Source organism: Notechis scutatus, chromosome Z, assembly GCF_049901735.1.
Source record: "Notechis scutatus isolate UNSWTSFEM ecotype Mainland chromosome Z, rNotScu1.2, whole genome shotgun sequence".
In the NCBI taxonomy this organism is placed as follows: domain Eukaryota; kingdom Metazoa; phylum Chordata; class Lepidosauria; order Squamata; family Elapidae; genus Notechis; species Notechis scutatus.
In genome coordinates, this window is record NC_142025.1 from 92,861,599 (window position 1) to 92,880,995 (window position 19,397).

The following is a 19,397-nucleotide window of genomic DNA, read 5'->3' on the forward strand; positions in this document are numbered from 1 at the left end:
TCAGAGGGAAGGAAAAACCAGGTGGGTGAAGTATTCCCTCTGCCTCATCCCTTTTCCCTCCCTCTCCCTTATTGTCTTTTTTTCTTTTTCTGTTTCTGTTTTTCTTCCTTTCCTTTTCCTTTTTTTTGCATCTGGGAAGCAGGAAGCTGCTGATGTAAAAAATACGACAATCACAATTTGTCTGTGACGTGCGATTTTGAAAAAAAAAAATAACCCTGACAAGTCTGGGGCAGGGGAAAAAAAATAACCCTTTTTGTGTTTTTGGTCAGGATTTTAAAGAAAGATATTTTTATGGTAATTGTTGCCGGTCTATTTTACTATATATTTATGTAATAAATATATGATTAAAAAACAAACAAACCTACCCTTAAACAAAGACAAAAAAAACTCACAGCCCCAGCTGACTTTTGGTGTTTCATTTCTGGTAAATGGTAGCTGGCATAACATCCTTTCTTTTAACTGCTAAAACTGAGTACAAGGTTGGGCTGAAATCTGTTCCGCAATTGTTTTGTTCTACCATTTTACCCATCAAAGCCTGTCTTAATGGTAAAACTTCAGTTCCCCTATACACAGAAAGTTTATCAAGCATTCAGGCCATGGAAAAAGAGGCTAATTGACAGAAAACCTCATTTTATTTAAATTTAATCTGAGGATGGGTGATCATGCCTTTTTTCTTTCTGCTAGACAGGAGTATTTCAAAGACGGTGGCTTAGTTATTTCCCTTGCATTTCTATTGACAAGGGACATTATTTCAAAATAATTTTGCCCTATCACAAAGGGACTCATAGGTCTCCTACACCAGAAAGGAAAAGATGAACATTTTAAGGAATAAATAAGGCAGGTGAACCTAAATTCACCTAGTGGCTTTTACAGGACTTCAGACCACATCACCCACCCTCCCTAGAAAAAGCCAATGGGGCTCCAGTTACCTGCCTCTATCTAAGACTTGCTTTCCTTCTGGTAGCAGCCAAGGATCATGCCACACTTGATCCCAATCCCCACAGTAGTTTTGACTTAGGAGAGCAACAAGTGAACAAAAGGAGGAAGAACAACCACCCAGACAGTTTGCTTTCATTGTATTTTTCTCCTGAAGTTGGCACCACAGCCTGGAAGAGAGGGGTATTCTCTTCACACAGTTCCAATATACAAGGATATATTTACAAAGGCGGTTGTGCTGTTTGTATCTGAGCAGGCAGTAGGAGCAGCTGCTACACTCACATAAATAGATAGCCAGGTCCAGGCTCAAAATAGTCTGGTTAGTGCAATAAAGCAGGGAGAATTGGTCAGGAGCCTGGACTCGCAGTATTTCTGCCCGCACTATCTTCTACTGAGCCTCAATGCGGAAGGAAAGCAGCTTTTCGGAGTGCATGTTGAGGGTGCGCAGATCAGGCAGCTTCAAGAGCAATTTAGTAAAGCGGGATGTCTCCTGGGGGTGATTCTTGAGGATGAGAGCTCGCAGTGCTCGGATCAGAGTTTCCTGCAGCTGTTCCACTGATGCTGGGTTCTCAATGCCTGAGCGATCTACATGGAGAGGAATGGACAGTAAGTACTGCAGAGGAAGGCTGCAAAAGAACTACATAAAACCAGAGTCCAGACTGCAGTATATCAGAAATGTCTAGCCTCCCTCCAGGTCACAGGAATGCCCAATTGTAAGAGAAAATCATGCCAGAGATGACCTGCAGATCACAATCCTTGAAATATAGTTGGCTATTATTTCTAAAGAACCATCGCCATGCATCTTCACAACAAACAAAAGGTTTTGCTAAAATGTAATGTTGGAGGGAGAGCTGCTGGTATTGAAGAAGAATATGGAGAATTTCAGTTACACCTACAAGGTTTCTAGTATTTGGAAGGCAGGGACTTTAAAAAGATTTGTGTGAGGGAGCTGGGGGTTAGTTACATTGGGTAGCGAAGAATCACAAATCTGGAGGTATGGAAGCCATTGGCAAGGACAGCAAATGAATGAGAACAAGGTATGCTGGGACCAAACCAATCTAGGTCAACGGATACTTGCCTGCAGAGATAAGCACCACTGCTGTGAAGAGGCCCAGTTCTTCTTCAGATAGTTGCAAGGCACTAAGCTTCTCACTGAACTCAAACATGGATGTTAACAAGTCGTCCATGCCCATCCCCCACAACTCTTCAAGGTTGTACTTTGTGCGGCTCATGAATGTTACAGTCTGCTCCTTGACATTGAAAAGGGAGGCGAACCGAACCATCAGCACCTAGGGTTGGAGAGAAAAGATAAAAAGAGCTTTCAGAATATAATATGCTCCCACAAACACTGGTCAAAAGCATTTTTTTAAAAAACACCAAAGTGACATAAGAAACATCTCCATACTTTTGAGATTATAATTACAATTTAGGAAGGATTATAATTGCAATTTGTGCCGTCCATGAAGAATCAAATGAAGAATCTTACTATATCAATCACTTGATGTCTTTCACTGCTTTAAAAAGCCCATCAATATGACTGCTTGAGAAGAAAAATGGAGGCTTACACACACTCACACACAGCTTCACAAAGGTCTTAATTCAATGCTGTGACCAAGTTTTCCATGAATACAAGTTTTAGGATGTAACTCACCATTTTACAATACTCGAGTTTCCTGCCAAGAATCTTCCAAGATGCTTCCAAAGCCAATGGATTAAAGAATCTAATGCAAACTCTCTATCATAGCATAAGCTTGAGAAATATGATAATCTCATGGGCTAAAGCATGAAGTTACTTTTAGCTTTCTCCGCTATGTATATAAATATCCACATTCCCAGTAAAACATATCTGCCAAATTGGTACGAACTATGTTGACGGCTTAATTTTATTTTGAAGTCATAAAGGTTTGACTATAATGTCAATAAATATGTAGTGACATTGGAAAACATTTACATAGTAACACCAGGACCAGTGGCATCCATAGGAACTCATTAAAAGGCAAAGGTGGCGTGCCACAAAAGCCACTCGTTTGCAGTATAGATGAAATGAAGATACAAAAAGACCATTTCTGATACTGCTGAGTTTGCACAAACAATCCCACAACCTGCAGTCATGTTGGTAAGGATTAGCCCTAACCCTTTTCTCCACTATTAATTTGCAAAAAGCATGCTAAGGATCAAATCACAAGGTGGTTGTTCTTCTTTCAAAGATCTCAAAAACGATTTGTCAGAATTTCAGCCCAAATTCTTTTCCTGGTTTTTCAAAGTACTTATTTTGCTCTTGGTGTGGCTAGATTACAGCCTCCCAGAAGCAGACTGTCCTGACAACAATCTTTAATTATTTCTAATTAATTTATATTTAAGAAAAATGCCAACATATAATGTCTTTCCAATGCTTTCTCAGTACTATAAAAAAAAAAGATGGAAATTTGCGATGGGATTTAAAAACAACCTTTGTTCTGCACTGTTTACAAATGCGCAGTAGGTTTTTGGGAAAAAGTATTTCCCGGCACAGAATATTAATAGCTTGTGACTAAGGAGGATCTAAGTGTAGGTGGAAATTTTCCTACCTCAAATGTGCCAGCTTTGAGTAGTGAGACTTGGTCGTGTTGTGACAGCTCCTGAAATCCCGGAATGTGTTTAGCAAATTCCACAACTTCTCGTACAGCTGACACAAAGCTCAGTGAGAAATCCTCCCAAATCTCCTGAAATGTGCGGCCACTATAACCATGAGGATGACAATTCACTGGGCAGGCCTGTTGGGAGGGGAAATAGTCATGTAAGGACAAACAAGGGTATGGATTTAAGTGGTTGGAAATAGGTAAGCCAGCAAAAAAGAAAGCTTCTAAGCACCATTTTTGGCTGTTTGCATACATTTTTTCCATTCTAAGAAAAAAAAACTTTTCCTTTCTTACCTGCTAATTGTTATGTACATTCTTAAATAAAATCTTAGCAAATTTTGATTTCCTTGTTGCTTTTTTTTTATAAAAAAAAAAAAAACATGAAAGCTCTGCTTTCACGTAATAATCGTGCAACCACAGTGAAATACTGAGGATTTTCAATACATTCCATGCCTACAGTTGAACATCTGCCAATATTTTTGGCAGACACCTCCTAAATTGGGGCAATCTGATTGCACACCCAAGGTTTTTACTGGGGCAAATTCTCTGACCTTCATTCAAACAGAGGTCAAAAGGCTCTGAAAAATTACTGAACGCTACTGCAAATGGTGGGTATTATTTTTCATTCTAAAAAACATTGCAGTTATTGTTTGGTAAATGGTCCACAATCATTTATGAAATAAAAAGAAAATCTGCAGAACAGATTTTTCTTGAAACAGAAAGCTTCAAGAACAGAAGAGAAAACAAATACTCTTCCTTAGGTAAATAAGCAACTTCTCTTTAAGGTACCAGAACAACTAATCCAGTTTTAATAAATAAGTATCCAGAACATAAAACAGTGGAGACAAAAATACACCCAAATCACATGGTGAATAATTAACCAAACAGCTAAGATAAACATAACTATCTTGATTTGAATTTCATTCCCACCCCAGGGAAGTTCTTGATTTTCAGGCCACATTAAACCCAACCACCAGCAGCAGCAGCAGGAAAACAATTTAGCAACAACTGAATTTGAAAGGCAAATGAGAACTTCCATGGCAAAGTAACACTTACCAAGAATCTGGTTTTGCCTTGCCTAAGGGAGAGGTCTGCTTCCCCAGAGGGACAAAACCTATGTCCATGGATATTCTGGTGGCAAGCGGGACGAGAGGCAGAGCCAGTGTTCCAATTGTCGTTTTGAAGATGCAGCCCATTGGTGCGGTAGCCATTACTCAACCAGTTGTTGTCCCAACTAGGAGAACTGTTACTCCCTGTGGGTGGTTGGGGCCCTGTAGCCAGTTTGTCATGGGCATAAACAAAAATTTCTTTGTGGGCTTTAGCCACTTGTGCGATTACATCCTCCATGACATCTCCGGGGCTTGGGGATCGTGGAGGTGTCAGCTGCTGAGAAAACTGGGAGAAGCAAGGAGAAATCTGGGGTGGGGAAGCTGCACAGGATGGTGGGGAAGAAGGTGCCAGTTGAGACTGGTGGCCCAGCAAGAGGGCACTGGACTGCGAGTGTCCTGTGGGCAGATTCTCAGGGAGGCACTGTGCACTCAGTTGGTTATTAGCCATGTTGTTCATTGCACTCTGCATCTCAGCCAACATCCTTTGCTTCTCACGCTTGGGGATGCGCCCAAATCGTACAGCTGCACAGGATGCAGAAAAATAGATGACAATACATGAAATATTCCTGTGGAATCCAAGGGTCAACATAGATATTTTTAAAACTGCAATCTAATCCATGGCTTTTCTTAAAAGCACAAACTCTTACAAAAAGCCCAGAAAGTGAAGCAGGGATAGGGTAAACTTCATCTTCAAAGACTTTCCATTGATGGAGCCCAGGAAAAAGCCTGTGTGCCTTATGCCCACACATCATGCTTTTCCTTTTGCTGACAAATGAGACAATAGCAGGATAAACTATTCAGTGGAAATCTGGAGATTTCACACATATTGAATTGCTTATGTTAAGTGGCATATATCATTGTCATCATTGCAATTATACAAAGTAGCTTGCCATTGCTTCCGTTTTACTTTTTCAACATAAATTTCTGGGATTTCCTAGCCATTCTCCAACCAGGTCCAAATGTGCTTAGTCCTCCTTTTAGAGAACAATCTATGCTAGCAAGCAAATAAATTCTACAAGACTGAAACATTTGCTCTGTCCAAAAAAACAACCACCCCCGACATAACTTTCCCCAAACCCTTCAGCAATGCTGTCCAAGTGCACCATGCAAGAGCTCTCCCTCGGACCTTTTAGGGGCTTCTCAAAAGCCAAGAACCAAAGAGTAGATCAGAAGAATTACAGATGGAAGACAACCCAAAACCTCTGTATTGTAGTGCATATGATTTACCCTTTGGTCTCAGATCTTCTGAGATCACCCTGAGAGCCCACCAAAAGGTTTACAGAAAACTAGATTGTTGCTCTTCCCGAGATCTCTTAATTTCCTGCTGCAGGAACTCACCATCACGAGACATGCCAACCCTCAGACACTTCTTAAAGCGACACTGCTGGCAACGATTCCGGTTGATGCGGACGATGCTGCAAGTTTCATTTTTCAGGCACTTTTTGTATTGGATGTTCTGCTGAATGCTGCGCCGAAAGAAACCCTGCAGTTGTGAGGGACAGGTATTTTATTTAACCTGAACAGTGAGCAGCTAAGTCTGACTGTTAATTCTTAGGGTGTGTGTTTCAATACACCCCTCTTGAAATTGTGAAGCAGTGTGTAACTGCAAGTGCTTTTGGTGTAAAAATTATCAAGTGTATTCTTTTTCACCCAACAATTCTGCTATGTGCGTGGCTCTAAGAAAAAAAGGGTAGGAACCTCAATAGCTTATAAAAGTCTAGAGCAATCTCAACCATGGCAACTTTAAGACTGCTGAATTTTAACTCCCCAAATTCTCCATATTAATTGAAAGTTGAAAATTGAAAGTTGCTTTCAAGTCTTAAAGTTGCTAAGGTTCAGAAACCTTAGTCTATAGTGTAAATCTGAGAGGAGAAAAGAACTACATTTGCTATTTACCTCCATAAAGTCTGACACAAAGGTCTTTTCTCCATAGTAATTGCAAGTAAGAGTCTCTAAAAATAGTGCATTGCATTTTTATTAAAATATTTTTATAGTTGAAGCAGAATTGACTGCAGAAGAATCTTATGCTCTGCTTAACTGCATGTCACTATCTAAGGTATTCTTGCAGCTATGGCATCTAGAAATGCTGACAGGTTTCATTATCCTCAAATAATATAGCTTGGAATGCCACTATTAAGTATCAGTGCACCTGGATGGAGAGCCTCAAGCAGTCAACTCTGAGGCAGTTCTAATAGAAGAGCAGGTAAGTAATCAAATCACACTATAAATCTTTGATGTCACTAATAGCAATCAATAGACAGACCGGATCTCTAGAGCATAACATGCTCAAAAGTGCTACTATGCTCACAAGCAGCTCTCGATCTCATCAAAGACTTACAAAATGATATTTTCTCATAGATTCATTTATGTGAAAAAAGACATATTTTCTCCTTGTTCAAAAGTATTGGAATGTCTAAGTATGCGGAGGTAAAAACTTTACCTTGCAGCCTTCACAGGCATGGACACCATAATGGAAGCCGGAAGCAACATCACCACAAACTTTACATAGAAGGACCATCCCATTGAGTTCTGAAGAAGAAAGAAAGACAAAGGCTATGAGATGCTTTGTTTGAAGACTGGATTCACAATTCTACAACTTCAGCCTCTTCAACACTGGCGAGCTTTCACACATTGGATGCACATTGTTGTTTTTGAGGAACACAGCTGGAATCAATGTTGTCAGAAAGGCAACACTGATAGATTGAAGTACCTGAATATCCCAGAGTCTGCCAAAACAGTCGGTAGTTGGTGGAACCTGTGAGCCCACAACTATCCTGTGAAGTGTGGTCATCTCAACACTCACTCTCAAATCCATGCTCACCTCATCATCCTCAATCTGATCCCATCCCCCAAAGCGCAGCTTTCCAGTTCATCACTCACTCGTGATGCTGGTGCTTTTGATAGGGGAGACACGCCTCCCATCATCCAAGGTCACTTGGAGTCCCACTGGAGAACCTCCAGAGCTGGAGGAAGAGGAGGAAGACGACAACGACGGGGAGGCATCATCGCCAAGTCCAGCCGAACTACCCCCGTAGAAGCGTCCAGAATCCTGCACCAGAGATCCAGTGGGCGAAGGTGGGAAGTAGTTGGGAAAAGTTGGGTGGGAAAACAGTTGGCAGCTGCCATTCAAACTGTCACTGCCACATAAAGAGATGGGACTGGTGCGGCTTGGGGAAGATCCATTTGAACCAATGTAACTGATCACACCACCTGCATAAAGAGAAAAAAAAGAAATTTATGTTAGTCTCTCTTACCTTAGAGCACTTGAATAGTCTCTCAACTGATTGTTTCTGTCAGTTAACTGTATGTCTCTAACATGCCATCTAGGTGAAGACTAATCTCGGTCCTCAATATTTTTTTTAAAAAAAAATTGGAGCTAAACCTGAGGTTCTGGCCTGACCCCAAAATACCTCTAGTCATTTAGGCTGGGAATTCTGGGAAGGGACATTCTTGCACATTAGGAGAGTTCAGGTTAGGGAAGAATGACCAAAGAGACAGGTTTTAAAAATGCAGAAGAGAAAGGAAAGGAGAAAGAAGAGAGATGGAAATACCTTGACAAATGCTGATTTTTATCTTTGGAAAACACTATTAAAATAGGACATAAGAGAGATTTATACATTTCTGAATGTAGTAAAGAAAATGTTTCATTTATTATACTAGCAGAGGCAATGTGGTTCAAGAAATGCTTAGTGAGCAAATAGCTGAAGACTTAGCAAGCTGCTAAGGGTAATAACACTAAGCTTCTCACATATATCAGAGGATTGATTTGGGATTAAATTGTTTCCCTATTTCATATACAGCTAGCAACCTAGATCTACTGAGTCATGTATGTCAGGCAAGAATTCCATAAGAATACTTTACATTCTATCTCAGCCAGATAAACAAATGTCTAGAGGACTAACATGCCCACCATTCAAGGATGCGTTAGTAAGATTCTTGCAGTAGACATTTAGATTAGATGGCCCCCAGATACCTTCCAAACTTTAAATTTTTATGGTGATTTTTCCTTGTTTCTTATTTACTGAATCAACTGAGTTTCAAGGGTTTTATCTGGGAATACAGAAGCATTTTTGATTATCAAGAGTAATCTCTAATTAACATGATACTTTAAGAAAGGTATGTCAACTCTCATCACCTGCAACTACAATATGTGTTTCCTATATGCCTCTCATACCATACTATTTGGGTGAATCATCATATACAAAAAAAAAAAAAGGTGGCAATTAGTGATCAGTTTACAATATGGACAAGCAACTTGCGTAAAATGTGGCAGAACAGTGAATGGGAACATCATGTCCGTATTCTAGAAAGCATTTGCAAAAACTGGACCGGAATGGGAGTACAACACTAGTGTAAATAAACTAGGAGTAAGAAAACAAAGCAGTCTATGCGAAGTATATGGCAGACTTTTCTTCCCAAACACGTCTGGATAAAACAAGTTTATTTCCTAGCTGCAAGCTCTGAACTCATCTCACCAAAATTACCATATTTATTTTGCAACCCAATTCTTTCTGCTTTCAGATGTTGACCTATATCTTAGGCTGCAAATGGGATGGAATAAAGGAAAAGCAAACAACTTGTAGCAATGAAACAGGCAGCCAAAACTTCACTGAAAAACAGGTGGAAGCCAAAATAATTATTTCTTTTTAAAAAAAATCCAAAAGATCAGTTAAAATGGGAACCTGGTGATTAAAAAAAAGACTCAAGGTTTCAGAACCGGGCCACTTGCCAGGAGGCAAATATTACTGCCAAGGAATCTTGGAGCAACAAAAACAAAATCATACATGCCAGAAGGCTTATAAACAAGATCACGTGGGAGAAGCACATTCAGTACCCAGGTAGGGCCTTTGACAACAAGCCAGTCTTGACTGGGACAGCCAAGCTTTATTCCCGCCAGCTCAGTTATTAGGTGGAACCCAAGAGTTGGGACAACTTGCTTGGGTGAAGCTGAAACAATACCAGTTATGGCTGGCAATCCAAAAGCAATCTTTGCCAACAGGGAAGACGATGGCATGGATTAATCTAGCCTTTCCCAAACTGAGGTCTTGGCAGGGATTTCTGGGTCTGCAGTCCCAAAATATCTGAACTGCTAGAACTTGCCAATCATGCTTGGCTGCTCCGTATGGCTATCACATCCTATCAAAAAGGTTAAGATGTCACCAGCCTTAAGCAAGACAAGATCTCCTAGCTAAGGTCTTCTAACCTTATGCTACTCTTTTATTATCGTAGATACTTATCACCCCAACTGCCCCTACAAAATATTTTCCACCCCAAAAAGGGGCTAGAGTGAAGAATCCTTCTCCAGAAGGAAAGGAAAAAAATACAACTCTGTAATACTTTCCTGCAAAAATAAAAATAAAAAATGCCCAGGCATCTTTTAGAAATTGCATTCTTTTTATTTGGTACGCTTCCTGCATTACTAAATTTCCTGAACCTGAAACAACAACACCCCTCCAGTTCTAGTGTTATGGATAATATCAACCCATTCCAGGCATTCTCTCCCCCGCCCCACCCAAAAAGAAACATTCCTTTATGCTCTCAGATACCTGCTGGGTTAAAAAAGGATCTCTAGTAACTATCCTCTAATCTTCTGTACATTTGGAAGATGGCTTCTGATCCTGTTGAGATTGCAGCTTCTAACCTAGAACTTAATCTTCTTAGACAACAGGGAAGATCAGGATGAGGGTTAAAGAAATGGGATAATGTCCCCAAATCCTTTCATTCATTTCTACCTCTTACATTACAGTATAAGGGACCTTTTTCTCCCTATTAAATGAGCCAGAGATAACCTGCTTATGCACTAATTCACCACTTGTTCTACAGAAATTAGGTTTCAATGAGAGTAAGTGAGGAAATGAGATCTCTTTTTCCTTCTGCAGCTTCAGAAAATAAAAATGGCAATCTAGGTGTCAACTGGAATCTGAAGACACCCCCCCCAAAAAAAAAAGTGGGGGGGGGAGTAGCTTATGAATGACATTCCTTACCAGAAAAAAAGCACCAATTACAGTACTGCAGCCAAAGGAAATTCTCAGTAACTTAAAAGACAACAAACATTCAAGAAGCAATTTCACTATTCCCAGCTTAGACTGCTCCAAATGTCATGCAGCCCAGTATTAATCTGGAACTTTTGTCAATCTCTGAATTTAAACATAATGACCAGGAAAGTACCAAGGACAAACAAGGATGAAGATAGTTTAAATTACAGCATCTAGTTCAATTAAGAACTACTGGGCTGCAGGGACCTGGAAAGCAGCCAACTCTTTTGGCTGGTTAAGGCAAATATCTTCGTCATCTTGTCTCTCATTTGGATCTAAGAGAGCTACTGCCAAATTGTAGGCTCAGGCCCTTTTTCTCCTCTGCTTCTGCCCTCTTTTACAACAATCTTACTTCCCTATTTTTTAACAGGTAAGCAGCAGGGTTTGAAAACCTGCCAGTTCACACCATGAAGGGTGGAGCGGGGAATCCCAGTGGAGGAAACTATGTACATGTGCAGCTGTCCCTCCCAGGAATATTAAAACAGACCATCCCAGGTGAGTCATAGAGAATAAATAATGCTTGAAGGCACAAGACAGCACTGAAAGTTACGAGCACATCAAGCTGGAAAACTTCCAAATGGGTCTGAAGAAGGGAAAGGTGTGTCATGTCTGTTTGCAATATATGCCACTAGTTTACCCAAGTGGAGGCTCGGGAGTGGCTATGGATAATATTGGAGCATTGCCAACATGTTAGTCTTAGATACAAAGCTAGAGTTTGTCAATTTGTTCGCTTCATGAGGACACTACTCAATGGACTGCTTGTAATAAAATTGCATAAGAGCTCTTTGGATATAAAGACATCAACAGTGCAGAAAGAGGAGAATTTGATCACTTATTGAAACAGATTAATATGTTTATTAATGTTATATGAAAGATCCCTGTGGTGTGATGGAATAAACACTAAACCAGTGCTTTAACCATTTTTGTGGCTAAGAACAGGCTCAAATTTAGTTGCAAAAAACAGGTTGAGTAAAGTTTGTAGAAAAAATATTTGCTGTTATACTGATGTTTATTAACCCCAAACTAAAGCATCCACGTACAAACCACTTTCACGAAGAAATCCAAGCCCCAACACATACCAGTGCAAGTATATGGGGTGTGGATAATCCCAATCCCAGTGGGTTTATTTCTAAAGAAATGTACAATCCAGCAATATGGATAACTGAGGAAGCCCCCTCAATTTCTCTTGTACTGTGATGACACCATTACCTTAAAACAAATGCAACATCAGATGTTGCATCAAGTTCAGCTACTTGCAGTTATGTTCATAAACTTTCCTTGGCAGCTTCACAGCAGCTAATCAGTGTCTTCTTCAAAAATACATAAGAGAGTGTGTGTTTGTGTGTTTTTAACTTCCCTATCCAGACTACAATCCAGGTAATTCCTGTCAGCCTCTTATATACTATTTATCAAGGTTAGCTAGGAGCTGCCATCAAGTGTGGTTAGTGGTGATGGTGGGGACAGATTAGTCTCGGAATAAAATGGAGATAAACCACCAGAATGGAAGAGGTTCAAGGGTTGGGATGCTTGCATTACTTAATGTTTAGTTTATCTTGGGCACATCCCAAGATGCAGGTTCCACTCACGCAGTTGGCATTTGGGCAGGCCTCATGACCTAACCAAAATTTTCATATGTCCCAAAGATCTTAAGAGCCGTTCCTCGCTCAGTTTAATGAATAGGAGACACGACAATAAGCTTGGCAGGTCGGACGAGTCTCCCCAACGTGTCCCGTCCGCACATGGACCCCCTGCCCTCCTCCCTTGTCCCAGCTCTGCCCCTCACGCTTTGCCCTTCCCCTTGCTCTCCATTGGTTCCCATTCCTCCTCCACCCACCAGCAAAGGCCACCCAAACGCCCGCCCAGGAGGGAGGAGAAAGGGAACTGTTTCTTCCTGAATGTTGACGTTCAAAAACAGGCGTGGCTTAAAGATGTAATTGAGGCGGGATAGGCCAATGGATGGTAGGGGCGGGCCTGGTGAGGAAAACAAACTTTGCACGTGGCCGAGTCTGAACACAGGACACGTGAGACTCTGGATAGGGGAATCCCAAAATAAGGGTGGGATGCCATAGGGGGCAACGCGATTTCAAACGTCGAGGAGGGGAAGATCCCTGAGAGTGATATCTCAGGACGATAAGCACAACGGCGAGATGGGAATATCGAGAGAAATTACGAATTTCCTGACTCTCCCAGAGGAAAGTTCACTGAAAAATAATTGCGAGGCGCAACAGGAAAACAAAAAGTCTCCCTTCTCTTCCGGATTGCCCCCATTCGCCATCTGCCCCTCAATTCAAAGGACAAGAAAGGGCGTCGCCCTGCGACGATTAGTGACCTAAGTCCTGGGCTCTGCCCTTTTCTCTCCTTAGGAGGAGGTTGATCTCCTCCCTTAAAACTGGTATCTAAACTTTACTTCCCTTTTTACCGATCCCCAAGAGGGAGCCACAGTGCACGTGTGGCAAATTAAACGATCTTTGACCTGGAGACGAGAACAGGGTAGCAGCGATTTTTCTCCGGACTTTCCTCCCACTTCCTAAAATATATTCTGTGGTATGGCGGTTCGGAAAGGCTCCTTTATCCTATGTACAGTTAGTGCAGTTCATAATAACTTCGTACAAAATCGCCCTATTTGTGTGGGTGGGTGTGGGTGACCCCTGCCTATCCTTTCAACTTACGCTGATTAAACATAGACTTCGTTTAGCTGGGGTGCTGGTGCACAAACTAAAACATATCGGAGGAGACTGAGCACCGAGAGTGGACTTTGTCCTACACAAAAGGGTATCAAAGGTAAGTGTGCGAATGAGGAGGGTTAAAATCACCGGTATTTTAAGTACAGGGAAATAAAATCGACATGGGAATCCGACAGATGAAAAGCAGGGGCTTACCTGGGGCATTGTTGTTGTCATCCAAAGTTGCCATCCTGTTCAGCTGATAGTTGTCATTCATATCAAGCGGCGATGCAAGTTGAGATTCGATTGGTGAGGAGGGAGGAAAGCAAAGGGCTCTCTTCCCCCTCCTCTTCCTTTTTTCCCCCCTGCCCAAAGTTATGTTGCAATGCAAAAGAACCTCAGCTTGCACGGGATGATGGAGACTTGCTTCTTTAAACTTCGTAATTTGCACCGGCACTCGGATTGGAAAGAATTGGAGCTTGGCTGCGCGTGCAAAAGATTCTCTCACGCCAGCCAGGAGCTCGATTATGCCGCTGCCTCTCCCTTCGCCTGCAAAATGTTAATCTACCAAAGCTCACTCTCTCCTTGCAGCTGCGCAGACACCAGCACGCGGCTCAGGAACATCCACCATGTGACTCCTAGGGAGAGCCTCGTGTCCCAGTGACACACTTTCTACTAATGCTGCCGCAAGAGCGGGCACATTGCATTGGGCTTCTTCACAGGACTTGAACGCAAGGGTGGCAGGGAATTGTAGTTTCCCCTGTACAGGGTATTTTTATTTTTTTTGCGCTTGCGCAGTTTTTGGTCACGCTACACCTCTAAGCAGTGACTTTGCTTAATATTTTTCTCGCGCCTGCTTGGCCGGAGAGATTAAAGTTGTTGAAGTTTAAGCATACACATAGGGAAAAGGGGAAGTATCCATGAAAAACGAGATGCTTTAACGTGATGTGTGATAAGAAGCTCTGCTCGCTCGCCCTCACCACAATTGACTGCTAAAGTAGGGTTGGCAAAAGATACTGAAATGAAAAAAGAATTTTTGTTCGGGGATTTTTTTCAGAATAAGAATGGACCTTCTCCAATGCGGCCGTTTTCTCCCGAGTTTTTCCTCTTTCGAGTAGCAAACATCATCCCGTTTTGAAAAATCACTGGTGCTTTTTGATAATGTTTTTGATCATTACTCACACACATACCCAAGTTTTGTGCTGCCAGTCATGCTGTCGAAACAGTGCTCAAATGGAAATGGGGGTGTTGCATCTCTATTAAACGAGATTGAGCATCAAACGTTCCTCCAAAATTTGTTGAATTCCAAATCCCCTCAGGTTGGCTGGTGATGAAAGTAGCAGTCTAACTAGAGATCCCCATATCCATAGCTCTTTTGGGTAACAGTATTGTAGCATCCATGAGCTTTATACTTCAAGTCTATAATCCTGACCAATATCACAGTGATTGTGGAATGGTAGAGCATCTGGAGGAAATGAATGAATTTCTGGGTTATGGACATCAAATGCTGTGTTATGCTAATTTGGCTTCTCTGAAAGTGGCGTTTAAAATGATGTTTACAGGGATTTATTCTTAATCTAAAGCAGCTTTCATCATCACCCATAATCTTAAAGTATGCTGGCTGGAAAGTTCTGGGAGCTGAAATTCAACCATCTTAAAGATGTTGAGGTTGAGAAACCCTGATGAAAAGACAAACCAGGATCAAGATGTGTATTTATTCTAAGAGTAAGGTATGATATATGGAATTTTCAAACTGTACCTCATCAAAAGCTGAGCGGCTATTTCCTGGTTTGCAGGCAAACGATGCTTCCCCTTCTTCCTAGGCAACATTACTGTCTTAAAAGCAACTCCTCTGCCTTTTGTCTTCCTGATGTGCTAGTGAAATAATAGTTGGAGTTGAACTCAGCATATCTGGAGAATACTAACTTCCCTTTTTAAAAAATAAATGAAAATGAAGGAGCTATTTTATTCTCTCTGCAGTGGTGTGATATAGTTGTAGCCAACCTAATAACACTCAGATATTTTTGATATGAACTGCCATCAACCCCAGTATCCTGGCTAATGACAAGAGGATGTAAGAATTGTAGTCCAAAAAGCATCATAGGTTGCCTACCCCCCACTTTAATATGTTCCATGCTGTCTGCTCAAGAGTTTCATTGAATGCCATGTGCCTTTTGAAGCAACACACCTTTGGCTGCATTCCTGCACTTGGATTTAGGTCCCATGTTGTAATCAGGTCTTCCTTAAGGGATATTACTCACTTCACTGAGACCTGGGAGAGTCTAGAGCAATTGCTGAGTAAGAGAAGGCAGGCACTGTGAAACAATGTGTATTGTATTATGGTTCAGAGGAATGCATGCCACTGAAGACAAGGGAAACCAGTGGTTCATTGTTATCTGGCCACTCTGGTTCCCTTTTAGTATAAACCAGTTCAACTAGAATAAACACATTTTCCAAAAGCATGCTTTAGACAGCACCTACTATGAAAGTGTGACTTGTGGAAAGTAGCACAATTCCCAGCTGTTTTCTAAAGACATATGCCTCACCATGATACCTACTATTTATATAGCTCATCTTAAATATTAATAGCATCTCCTTTATAATAGTTAAGTGGCCTCATTGCAAGACAGGATAGTATCGTGGCAGTAAGGAATCTGAACATTAAAGACCTGTCTAAAGTTATTTAGACAAGCTATATTTTGGTTGAAATTTAAAGGAGAGGATTTCTCATAAGAGACAATAGTCTGAGCCACAATGGTAAGATATTAGATACAAGCTCCATGCTGATGCCCTCTAGTTTTGAGACTGCGACTTCCATAATTTCCTTAATTCTGGGTGCAGTCATATTCTAAAAGACATCAGATTGGAAAAAAATGATCTCATAGGGGAAAATTTGCTAAATGAACTCAGCAAACATACACCTGATTGGGAAAGAGCTGCATGTATAGATATGTCTATGGCAAGACATAGGTGGAGTACCATTGGCACTAATCGTAGTGTCGTAGCATAACACAGCATTCTTCCAATATGATAGGGCAATATTGACCAAGTGTCTGGTAATTAAACTGCACATAAATTTTGGGAACTCCCTTTCCACAGAGAGTTCAACAAGGATTTAATCACTTATATTTTATAAAACATTAATTAAAATGTTCCTGTTCATTCCTAATTCAATTTTCTCATTTATTTTATTTCACTTATTTTATTCACAGACATTTCACTAAATTACACTATTTTATTCCTCATTTTAATCATACATTGTTTCCAATTTTCTAAAGTTATTTCTATTACTAATATAACAATACAATCTTATGTACCTTTACAGAATCCCTTTTTCAGTTAGATTTTCACCCATTATCTCTAAATAGGTCATGTTTCTCTATATCTTGCTCCGGACCTTTGTAACTTCTTTTCCTTTCCTTCTTCCCTCTCTTCTTCTCTCTCCCTTTTACCCCTTGTCTCTCTACCTCTATTTCTCTCTTCTGTATTCCCTCTTCTGTTGCTTTCCAGTATTATACTTATTTTTCAAATTATTTTTCTTTTCTTTGGTTGTTTTTTTTAGTCTTAAATTCTCCATTCTCTTTCCCCCTTTCCTTTTTCTTCCCCACATAAAATTGCTTGTTCATTAAAGATGGCTTCTTCTTTGTCCCAGTCTTCTTGTTTTGCAGTCTTTTCTTGTTATTTCTCATAGTTCCAAATCTCCATTTCTAAGAATTGAAAAACGAAGCCAAAAGAACCCTTCCTTCTTGTGCATCTTCTTTGTACTTTTTAAGTTCCATTTTCAATTCATCCAGAAGTAGTGCCATTGTATAAATTTTTAAACAACCACCCAATTAATTTTAGTCATCCAAATGTAATAACCAAGAATCCAAAGATCACCAAATAATCCAAATACACGCAAGCTGTTTCTTTTTTGCTCTTTTTTTTCACTTTCTCTTCCTGGGGTTACTATTTAGTTGCAAAGTTTCAGTTAAAATGTATCTTTTAGAAGTCTTGTTGAAGTTTTACTGTAGATTCTTTTTAATTCCAGGCAGTCTCCTCCCTCTTCCAGATCCTGCCCTTATTCTTTTTCTCTCCCTTCCTGCTTATGAAAAAGAAAAATTTTAATGTCCAGAAATCTTTATTATCCCTTTGGCATTTTGTTTTATTTTCAGCTTAATTGCCTATTGATGTCAAAGCGGATTTTTCTGATTTCTTATTTAAGTCTCTTAGTTGTCAGTATAGGGAAGGAGAGAGAAGGGAAAAAAAGCCAAACCTTTCCCTTTTCACTTTCCTTCGCTGCTTCCGACTCTTCTTTGGGAGTGATGTTATTTTTTGTAAGTTTAAATTCCAGGGTACCTTAGTTGTTGCTTTTACAATTTAACCCGGTCAGCCAAAACTTTCACTTCTTATCTTCCTCCTGCACATTCTTTTCCGGCCAAGTTCTTCTTTGAGGTGGCCATTTCTGACCACCGCTGCAACCGCCTTCAGGAAAGGGAGTAATGGCCAGCTGAGGAGGAGAGATGCGGCTCTCCTCAACCCTGCTGGCAGTCTCCCCCCTCTTCACCACCTCTACGGGGCGGCTTAGCCCCGAAATCAGCTGGCTTGGGGTGTTCCAGCGGCGAGCCCAGACAGAAACCTCGCACAATCGCGGATTTCTGTCTGTCGCCGAAGGAACTCAAACCGGAAGTTTTATAAAATATAAGTGAAGAGGGGGGGGGGGAATTAACTATGGAAAGCTTATAATTGTTCCCATAGAAGTATGATATTTAATTGAAAAGTAATGTTAAAGATGTTAAGGCTTTAATGAATATTAATATTAATGATAGAATTGAATTGGAATGGAATGTTGTTTTGTATTAAATTGAATGTTACAACTTTAGGGAAAAGATATAAAGGCGTCATACTCCAATCAGTAACTACAGGAGAAATTTTGTTTAATGAGAAAAGATAATAGATAATTGAAACAGGACAGGCAAAAAAAATAAATACAATGATTTGAATTGAGATGAGATAATTAAAATAAAATTGAGAAAATTAAAAGAGGGGAGAAGCTATGCAGAAAATGTAAAATAGTAATAAGATATGGAATAGAATATAAAAATGAGCATGAATCTGAACTTGTGTCTGTACGAAGAAATGTAACCCGGGATTACACTAATTTCAAAAAAGATGTTTTATTTGTATTTTTTTCTCTTTTTGAAAACTCAAATAAAATTTACAAAAACAACAACAACAAGGATTTAATCAGAATACCTTAGCCATTGCATTTTCCAAAAGGTACAAGATGTTTACCTCAATGACCATTTTAGTTTCCTATGTCATCTTAACTTGAAGAGCCCACCAAATTTGAGCAACAAAAATCTGGATGACCATTAGATGGCAGTAGAGTTAGAGTGTTCTGTATTTCTTTGTGCCTTCTAGTGGTCATTTGGATTTGTGAACTCCAGATCTGGTAGTCCAACATGTGGAGATTTTGCAAACCAGAATTTTAACCAACACGTAACCTACAACACAAGTTGTCATCTCTCTGAACCTAAAATAATTATCAACCCAAGTTTGGAGAACAAGTTAAGACTAAAACTAATTTAAGAGTTATGCCCACTTTAGTATGACATATTGATCTTTAAAATATTATACAGTTTGCAATTAGGTTGCTTTTAATTTCTTTCCATGGTTATTTGTGTAGTACATTATCATTTATTATTCAAAATAATATGTGAATCCAAACTATTTTCATCAGGATATTAAATCTTATTTTAATAATAGTTTATTAAAAATTAGAGATATCTAGGTTTACGCAACTTCCCTAACCATGAGGAAGTAAAAAATATTTTGAGCAGTTCCATTGTATAAACCAAGCCATATATTCTAATTTCACTATAAACCCAAATTAGAACATCTGTTAATGATCTATTCTAAGAATTAAGAAACCAAGTGAAATACATATGACTATGAAATACAAAAAAAAAAATATGACCTGGGGTAAGCACTATATTAAATCATGGTTGGTTTGTTAATGGTTTATTGGTGGGTTCACTTGACACATTAAACTAT

At 40.0% G+C, this 19,397-nt stretch overlaps 1 protein-coding gene across 1 annotated transcript; it reads right to left on the reverse strand.

The window, feature by feature from the left end:
* Positions 1 to 617: 617 nt before the first annotated feature.
* NR1D1 (nuclear receptor subfamily 1 group D member 1) lies at positions 618 to 14,041 on the reverse strand. Its single transcript, XM_026679693.2, has 8 exons — positions 13,578 to 14,041; positions 7,544 to 7,873; positions 7,104 to 7,192; positions 6,002 to 6,146; positions 4,611 to 5,185; positions 3,504 to 3,689; positions 2,015 to 2,225; positions 618 to 1,521 (listed from the first exon to the last, which is right to left on the reverse strand). The coding sequence occupies exons 1-8, from the start codon at positions 13,636 to 13,638 to the stop codon at positions 1,325 to 1,327; spliced, it is 1,794 nt and encodes a 597-aa protein (XP_026535478.1). The 5' UTR covers positions 13,639 to 14,041; the 3' UTR covers positions 618 to 1,324.
* Positions 14,042 to 19,397: the final 5,356 nt, after the last annotated feature.